Below are 8,720 nucleotides of genomic sequence, written 5' to 3' on the forward strand. Positions count from 1 at the left end.
TTTCCTTTTTATCTTCACGTACCCAATCAAAAGAAGTTTTGTTTTACAACAATCTCTTCTCTTTTTCTGCAGCTCTCATCCCCAAGCTCTCTTTTCCCCCTGTCAGTTCAAGAGATTTCCTGGACATCTCCAGGTCGTCACACCAGAAAAAAACAAATATTTTCCTGGAGGACGGCCTATGACGTCAAGGTTCCCTGTAACTCCCAGACGAACGTTCGAAAGCAAGCCGCCAGCTTCTCCGAAGCATCGCAGTTTGCGCATGCGCTTCTGCTTGCCGGACAGCAGAGGGGTTTTTTATGCCCTCTCGGCACCCTTACGTCGCGCAGTGGTGGTGTTAGAGGTTTGAGCAACGAAACCTTTTTGCCGGAAGTGGGAAGAGGAGAGGGAAGTCTAACCCTCTCCCAGGGTCTTCAAGTTTAGGGCTGGGGGCTAATTGTCGCTAAAAAGCTCAGAGGTGCTCTGGTGGATACAATTCCTCGCTTTGCGAGAAGAGGCTAGAACGCGCGCTGAGGTGTGTGTGTTTTTTAACTTATTTATTTTTGGCTGCGCTGGGTCCTCATTGCTTCTCTCCGTCGCAATGCGCAGGCTTTTAACTGCGGTGGCCCCTCCTTGCAGAGCACGGGCTCCAAGCGCTCGGGCCCCAGCAGTTGTGGCACACGGGCTCAGCAGCCGTGGCTTGTAGGCTACAGAGCGCAGGCTTAGCAGCCGCGGCAAACGGGCCCAGTTGCTCCGCGGCATGCGGGACCCCACCCCGGACCAGGGATCGAACCCGCGTCCACCGCATTGGCAGGCGGACCCCCAACCACTGCGCCACCAGGGAAGCCCTGAGGTGTGTTTTTGGTGTAAGTGGGCACGCGTTGACGCTGGCTTAAGAGGACCAAAACCATCAATTAAAAGAACTTCCGCTTGGCTAGCTTTAAAAGGCGTTTGATTCAGAGAGGTGGAACGCATAGATTTTAGTCTGGTCTAGGTTCTGCCACCGACCTACTGTGTGTCCTTGGGCTCCTCCCCAAGTCTCAATATCCTCATCTATAAATTGAGGGGTAGACAAGATTCTTTAAGTCACCTTTCAATCCGTCTATTATTGCAGGTCCGTTTTGTCGTCTGAGCAACAAAGCCTTGGGGGTTAAATATCGTTGGCCCCGTTTTAGAAGGAAGACATTGAGTTCCAGGGTGAGAGACTTAGTTATTGCACAGAAAACGGTTAGAGATTTTAGACCTGGAGACTAAAAGATTATGCTGTAACTCCATGATCAGGCCTCCTTTGTGTATTTCTGTATCATCAGTTCCTGAAACTGGCCTATAGCAGTTACTCAAAAAGTTTTGAATGGATGGATGAATGAATCTTTTCATGTCAAGGCCAATGACCCAAGCAGATCTGGTGTCTCTCCACCTCTCTGATGTATTAACAAGTATAACTCTTCTCCAGGTGTATCCTGTGTTTACTTGACGGGGGACTCCGAGTCCAGTTCTGTCGTTTTCAACTTAAACAGGTAACATGGAGGCACCTCCAGTCACCATGATGCCTGTCACCGGGGGCACCATTAACATGATGGAGTACCTGCTACAGGGTGAGTGAACCAGGGAGCTTGTTTTCCTCTTTTCTGTTCAGCTTCCGCGGAGATGAGAAGCTCTTCTACAAAGGCAGCCTGCATAATTTCTGGCACCTTTTTTTTTTTCAGTTAACCCTTAATTATGGTCACAAATACATAACATTAAATTTACCATATTAAACATTTTTAAGCATACAGTTCAGTAGTGTTAAGTATTTCACATTGTTGTACAGCCGATCTCTAGAACTTTTTCATCTTGCAGAATTGAAATTCTATTCCCGTTAAACACTAATTCCTCCTTTCCGCTCCCTGCAGCCCTTGGCAACAACCTTTCTACTTTCTGTTTCTAATTTTGACTACTTTAGATAACCTCATATGAGTGGAATCATTACAGTATTTGTCGTTTTATCACTGGCTGATTTCACTTAGTATAATGTCCTCGATGTTAACCCATATTGTAGCATGTGACAGGATCTCCTTTTAAAGGCTGAATAATGTTCCATTGTATATATGTACCACATTTTCTTTATCCATTCATCTGTCAGACATTTGGGTTGCTTCCAGCTCTTGGTTATCGTGGATAATGCTCAGTGAACATGGGTGTGCAAATATCTCTTCAAGATCCTGCTTCGAATTCTCTCAGATAAATACCCAGAAGTGAGATTAATGGATCATATGGTAATTCTATGATACTGTTAACTAGCTCCATTTTATAGATCAGGAAATAGAAGTGAAGTAACTTTCCCAGATGAGAAAACTCAAGACCCAGAGGGGGTAATGATTTTCAGGACGTCATACAATGTTTAGTGCAAGAGTTTAGACTTTAATTCAGATCATCCATTTAGTAACTTACTGTGAACAAAATAGGGTTGTTAATTTTCACTCCTCAGGCTGCACCTCCTTCAGGCTTTCCCATCTCAGTAAGTGCCACTGTCATTCACCAGTTGCTTGAGCCATGTATTCAGGGGTCAATGTCCATTTTTTACTTTACCCCCACATGTAGTCCATTTCTAATCCTATTCATTTTACTTCCAAAATATGTATTAAATAAGTCTTTTCTCAACCTGCAGTACCACACCCTGGTTTATCATCCTTTGCCTGAACTATTTTAGTAACCCTGTACTTATTACATTGCTTCCACTTTTTTTTTCATTGCTTCCACTTTTGATCGTCTTTCTCTTCTCACACAACAGCTAGTAGTCTTTTTTAAAAAATTGTTTTAGTATTAAAAATATTCAAACATAAAGAAAGTGGGGGCTTCCCTGGTGGCGCAGTGGTTGAGAGTCTGCCTGCCGATGCAGGGGACACGGGTTCGTGCCCCGGTCCGGGAAGATCCCGCGTGCCGCGGAGTGGCTGGGCCTGTGAACCATGGCCTCTGAGCCTGCGCGTCCGGAGCCTGTGCTCCGCAACGGGAGGGGCCATACAGTGGGAGGCCCGCATACCGCAAAAAAAAAAAAAAAAAACACATAAAGAAAGTGGAGACTAATATAACGAACACTCCATTTCTGTCATCCAGATTTCAGTTTCTGTCATTTTGCCATATTTGCTTTCTCTTTTTTCTTTTGCTGTTTTTAAAGACAGTTTCAGGGACTTCCCTGGCAGTCCGGTGGTTAAGATTCCGCGCTTGCACTTCAGGGGGTGCGGGTTTGACCCCTGGTTGGGGAACTAAGCTCCCACATGCCTTGCAGCCAAAAAATTTTTTTAAAGAAACGACAGTTTCAGATATAACATTTTACCCCAAAACATTTTCAGTATGCATCTCTAAAAAATAAAAAACAAGGGTATTTTCCTTCATAACCCCAATACCATCATTATTATCTAAAAAATTAATAATGTATTTTTAATATCATCTAATATCTAGTCCATATTCAAAAGTTTCCCCCTATCTTGCCCTCAAAATGTGTTTTGAATCCAGGATATAATCATGTTTCATGCATTACATTTGATAACTGTGTCTCTTAAGCCTCTTTTAACTTGGACCAGTCTCCCCTCATTCCCACTTTTTTTCCCATGACCACGTCTTGTTGAAGAGTCTATACCAGTTTTCCTGGAATGATCTTTTTAAAATGTAAATCCAGTCATCTCTTTCCCTGTTGTGTGGAGAATAAAATGTGGAGCTAATGGCTTCCCAATGGCCTTAGAATAGAATACAGCCTTCAGCATGAGCTGTACATAAGACCTGTGTGCTTTGGCCCATCCCAAATCCTCAGTTCATTATCATCTTCCATCTTGCTTACCACACTTCAGCCACACTGATATCCCTTCATTTCTTTGAATTCCCCAGGCCCTTTCCTGGGTCTTTGCATAGTTTCCTCTGCCCTTATACTTTGTTCCAGCCCTTCAAATAGCCATTTTATTTTTATCCCTTAGTCCTCAGCTCAGTTGTCCTTCCCTTTGACCGACCTTCTCTGACTACTCCAAGCCCTCAGAGAGGTCTCCTCTTCTCCCCCCCCCAATCAGTTCCTGTCTCCCATCTCCCTTTTATTTCCCTGTATTTCTGTTTAATTGTTTACTTATTCATTTTTTGTTTCCCCCACTAAACTGTAATCTCTGTGAGGGCTGGACCCCCTACTTCCTAGCATGATGCCTGGCACAGTAGTCAGTAGTATATGTTGAAGGAACCAGCACTTACAAAGCTCCTTAAATGTTTGAAGTATGAAAAAACACATGTCTGACACTGTCCTGAATGTAGGACACAACGTATCCAATGTAGGACCCATTCCTTGCTCCCGTCATCATCTGTCCTATGATCACAGGGACCTGAGCTGTTGCTTTCCCTCCAACACTACCCATTTCCAAAAATGTAGTCATTTGAGTCCCACTGTCAATATTTACCATAGTTACAGTAGTATATTTTTATTTACTTTAACAGATTTAGTCAATAAATGAATATATTCCTAGCATTGGAGTAAGTATCAGCAGTAGAGGAAGAAATATGTTAAAAAGTCAATACATAATTGATATATTGAAATATGACTAAAAAATTGAGGTGCTAATGCTAAAAAGTAAAGCAGGGAAGTGGAAAGAGATTGGAAGGAGATAATGCTATTTTATTTAGGGCAATGAGAAAAGTGATCTCTGATAAAGTGACATTTGAGCAAAGATCTGAACAAAGTGATGGGGTGAGATATGCAGGTGTCTGAGAGAAGAACATTCTAAGCGTAGGGACTAAGGGAAGGGTCTCTGAAGAGAAATACATTGTCAGACACTTGGCATTTTTAGGAAACAGCAGGAAAATCACTGTGGTTGGAGAGAGTGATCTGGGAGATAGTAGAAGGAAATAATCAACATCAGGTAGCAGAGATCACAATTTATAGGGCCTTGTAGACCGTGGTAAAGAATTTCGGATTTATTCTGAGTGACATGGGAAGCCATTGGAGGGTTCTGAGCAGAGAAGTGTCATTATCTGCCTTATGTCCTAAAAACCAACTGGCTGTTGTATGGAGGAGAGAAGAAAAAAGCAAGGATAGAAGCAGGGTACTGCAAAGACCAAGCAAGAAATGATGGAGACTTGGACTAGGTGGAAATGATTGAGTAAACTGGATTCTGCATATATTTAAAAAATGCAGAGCGGATGTAGGATGTGAGAGAAAGAAAGGAGTCAAAGCTGATTATGTGGTTTTTGGTTGGGCAGCTGGAAGCAGAGAGTTGCCATTTACTATGGTGGGGAAAACTGCAGGAGGAGTAACATTGTGGAGGCAAAATCAACAGGTTGATATTGAACATGTTAAGATGAAGATGTCTTAGGCATCCAAGTGGAGAAGTTAGGTAGACAGTTGGATGTATGAGTCTGTAGTTCATGAGATATAAATATGGTAGTCCTCAGAGCATAAATGATACTTAAAACCATAGGGCTGGGCTTCCCTGGTGGCGCAGTGGTTGAGAGTCCGCCTGCCGATGCAGGGGACACGGGTTCGTGCCCCGGTCTGGGAAGATCCCACATGCCGCGGAGCAGCTGTGCCCGTGAGCCATGGCCGCTGAGCCTGCGCGTCCGGAGCCTGTGCTCCGCAACGGGAGAGGCCACAACAGTGAGAGGCCCGCGTATCGCAAAAAAAAACCCCAAAAACAAACAAAAAAAAACCATAGGGCTGAATGAGGTCACTGAGGGAGGAAGAGATTTTTTGATAGAGACGAAGACCAGGATTGAGTCCTAGGATCCTCCAATATTTTGGGAAGATGAAGACCCAGCAGAGATGACTTAAAAGGAATGGTCAGTGAATTAGGTGAAGAACCAAGAGAGATTTGTGTCCCAGAGGCCAAGGGAAGAATAGATTTCAAAATAGGTATAATATAACAACCATGTAAAATGCTGCCAGGAGGAAGAATAAGATGAGAACAGAGGACAGTGTATTTCTCTGAAGCAGTTCATTCTCTTTTACTTAAATATATTACATAAAAAGGAAATGTTATATTTTTTCTATCAATGGAAAACTTTTGTTTTCTGAGACTAGAAGATAATTTTTAAAATAAATGACAAAACAGTATTATTTTTCTAGGTAGATACTGTTGCCTGTTAAGGCCCAAAGCCCACTGGAGGTTAGCATTGTTAGAGAAGGCCTAACTATTCTAGTACCAAATAAGACAATGCAAAAAATTGAAAAGGGATTAACTTGTTATATAATATCTTGGCAGTATAACCCCTCTAACATCTCATATTGGGCCTGTGCTTTACAAAACACTGCACTAAACTGTTCTGATTTTTCATGTAAGTTTTTTCAATCTTTTGCTATTTCCATTACCCAGAATGAAAGATGGGACTCAATGGTACTTTTTTCCTTCTTCAGGAAGTGTTTTAGATCACAGCTTGGAAAGCCTCATCCACCGCCTTCGTGGTTTGTGTGACAACATGGAACCGGAGACTTTCCTTGACCATGAGATGGTATTCCTCCTTAAGGGCCAGCAGGCCAGTCCGTTTGTTCTAAGGGCTCGACGCTCTATGGATAGGGCAGGGGCACCCTGGCATCTGCGCTACCTGGGACAGCCAGAAATGGGAGACAAGAACCGCCATGCCCTGGTGCGTAACTGCGTGGACATTGCAACATCTGAGAACCTTACTGACTTCCTGATGGAAATGGGTTTCCGCATGGACCATGAGTTTGTTGCCAGGGGACACCTGTTCCGTAAGGGCATCATGAAGATCGTGGTGTACAAGATCTTCCGCATCTTGACACCAGGGAACACAGACAACACTGAGGCCTTGTCACTCTCCTACCTTGTGGAACTAAGTGTTGTTGCACCAGCTGGGCAGGATGTGGTGTCTGATGACATGAGGAACTTTGCAGAGCAGCTGAAACCTCTGGTTCACCTAGAGAAAATAGACCCCAAAAGGCTCATGTGACAAGGCAGTCTGTCCACCACTGGGGCTTGTCCTCAGCTGTTACAAAAAAAGAAGATGTTATAATTGCCCTATTTCACCACTGCTAGCCAGGCATTCTTCCCTCAGGAAGGAGGACAATGAGAACTTAGTTGGTTCTTTGCACTGTTTTCCTCATATGGCCAGTTCACTTTTGTGACAGCCTTTCTAAATTAAAGGCTAAGGATGACATGGAGAATCTAGATAATCCCTCTGCATAAAGAGGGGAAACTGGAATAAAATAGCTTTGGGGAATAAAAATCTTTTAATTGTTTTGCCATTTGTGTGTAAGGTTTGTAAAACAGAGACTGAGTTTGTATTGTGCAGTAATAAAGGCTATAAAGAGAAATGTCTATCATTCTGATTCTTTACCCCATTACCCTGCTACTTTGGGATAGACTCATCAACTGGAGCAAAAATATGACAGTTTTTTGTTTTAATTTTGATAGAGGTGATAGTTTACCTTTCATAAAAGTAGCACATGGGCTTCCCTGGTGGCGCAGTGGTTGAGAGTCCGCCTGCCGATGCAGGGGCCACGGGTTCGTGCCCCGGTCCGGGAAGATCCCACATGCCGCGGAGCAGCTGTGCCCGTGAGCCATGGCCGCTGAGCCTGCGCGTCCGGAGCCTGTGCTCCGCAACGGGAGAGGCCACAACAGTGAGAGGCCCGCGTATCTCAAAAAAAAAAAAAGAGGAATGAGGCGCAGATTACTCAAATTTTTACTTCTATTGTAAGTGGTGGAGCCTGAATTTCAACTCCAGCGGCCTAGCTCCAGGTATATAACCACTGTTCATCCACCATGTTTTACTCATTCACTCTTTTGATGATAGAACTCTAGAGTGCCTTCAACTCTCGATTACTATTAAAAATGCAAAAATAGGGACTTCCCTGGCAGTCCAGTGGTTAAGACTCCACGCTTCCACTGCAGGGGGCATGGGTTCGATCCCTGGTCAGAGAACTAAGGATCCCGCATGCCACGCTGCACAGTGGCAAAAAAAAAAAAGCAAAAATAAGCAAGTTTGTATACTGACGTGAATATTCCTCTGAACTATGCAATTGGGCGTGCTCAATTTGCCAAAAATGGCCAGGTTACTTTTCAGAATGGCTGTGCTAATTCCTATCACCAGTACACAAGAACTCATAACCACCAATCTTCGGTGTTAGCATCTTTCTCATTTTTTCCAGTTTTCTTTTTCTTTTTTTATGTTTTTATATATGGCAAATTATTTAAGTCAATAAATTTTTAAGGAATTTCACACGTTCTGATTCCTTCCACTGCCGATCACCTTAGTTCCTCCAGTGTCTGAGTCATACTCTTCAAGATAGCCCTTTCAAAAAGAATTTTTCCTCAGTCCACAGTTGTCATGTCAGTCAGTCAGTCTCCCATTCTTTTAGTTGGGCTTCTTTGATCTCCAATGGAATATGGACATACTTCAAAATTCCCCACCTGTGATCTTTGGGATCCAATTTCCTCAAGCAATTTACTTTTGGACCATGTTTAGGGTCAGAGGAAATGGATCTGCCTGCTTCTGAATTTTAGACACCCTCTAAACATGCATTAAGTTCAAATCATATTCACTCCTAAGCTATCATAGCTTAGAACAGTACAGATCGTTGGGATATGCCAATACCTTTTTAAAGTCCAGACACTGTGTTCTCAAGATAAAAACCTAAAAAAGGAAGTCATCTTTGTTTCATGTCAACATGAGAGTACTAAATCAGCATAGCTGATAATTTCCCACATATCTTAAGCTTTTAAATTATCAATTCTATAGTCCTGGAAGCAACCTTTGTGTTTATCAATACCCCCACCACT

At 43.1% G+C, this 8,720-nt stretch overlaps 1 protein-coding gene across 2 annotated transcripts; it reads left to right on the plus strand.

The window, feature by feature from the left end:
- Window positions 1–374: 374 nt before the first annotated feature.
- MED18 (mediator complex subunit 18) lies at window positions 375–7,909 on the plus strand. Of its 2 annotated transcripts, none has more exons than XM_079903767.1 (3): window positions 375–829; window positions 1,430–1,571; window positions 6,338–7,909. In XM_079903767.1, exons 2-3 carry the CDS (start codon window positions 1,499–1,501, stop codon window positions 6,889–6,891), a joined length of 627 nt encoding a protein of 208 aa, XP_079759893.1. In that variant the 5' UTR covers window positions 375–829; window positions 1,430–1,498; the 3' UTR covers window positions 6,892–7,909. The 2 variants fall into 2 exon arrangements, with proteins under 2 accessions (XP_079759893.1, XP_079759892.1); XM_079903766.1 differs by having other exon boundaries at window positions 378–511.
- The last annotated feature ends 811 nt before the right edge of the window (window positions 7,910–8,720 follow it).

Source organism: Stenella coeruleoalba (assembly GCF_951394435.1).
Source record: "Stenella coeruleoalba genome assembly, chromosome: 1".
In the NCBI taxonomy this organism is placed as follows: domain Eukaryota; kingdom Metazoa; phylum Chordata; class Mammalia; order Artiodactyla; family Delphinidae; genus Stenella; species Stenella coeruleoalba.

Excerpts from the sequence above, each read along its gene's own strand:
- MED18 (XM_079903767.1), top strand. The coding sequence starts at position 1,499 with ATGGAGGCACCTCCAGTCACCATGATGCCTGTCACCGGGGGCACCATT. Across the intron at positions 1,572-6,337 it reads GATGGAGTACCTGCTACAGG|GAAGTGTTTTAGATCACAGC; the intron begins GTGAGTGAACCA and ends TTCCTTCTTCAG.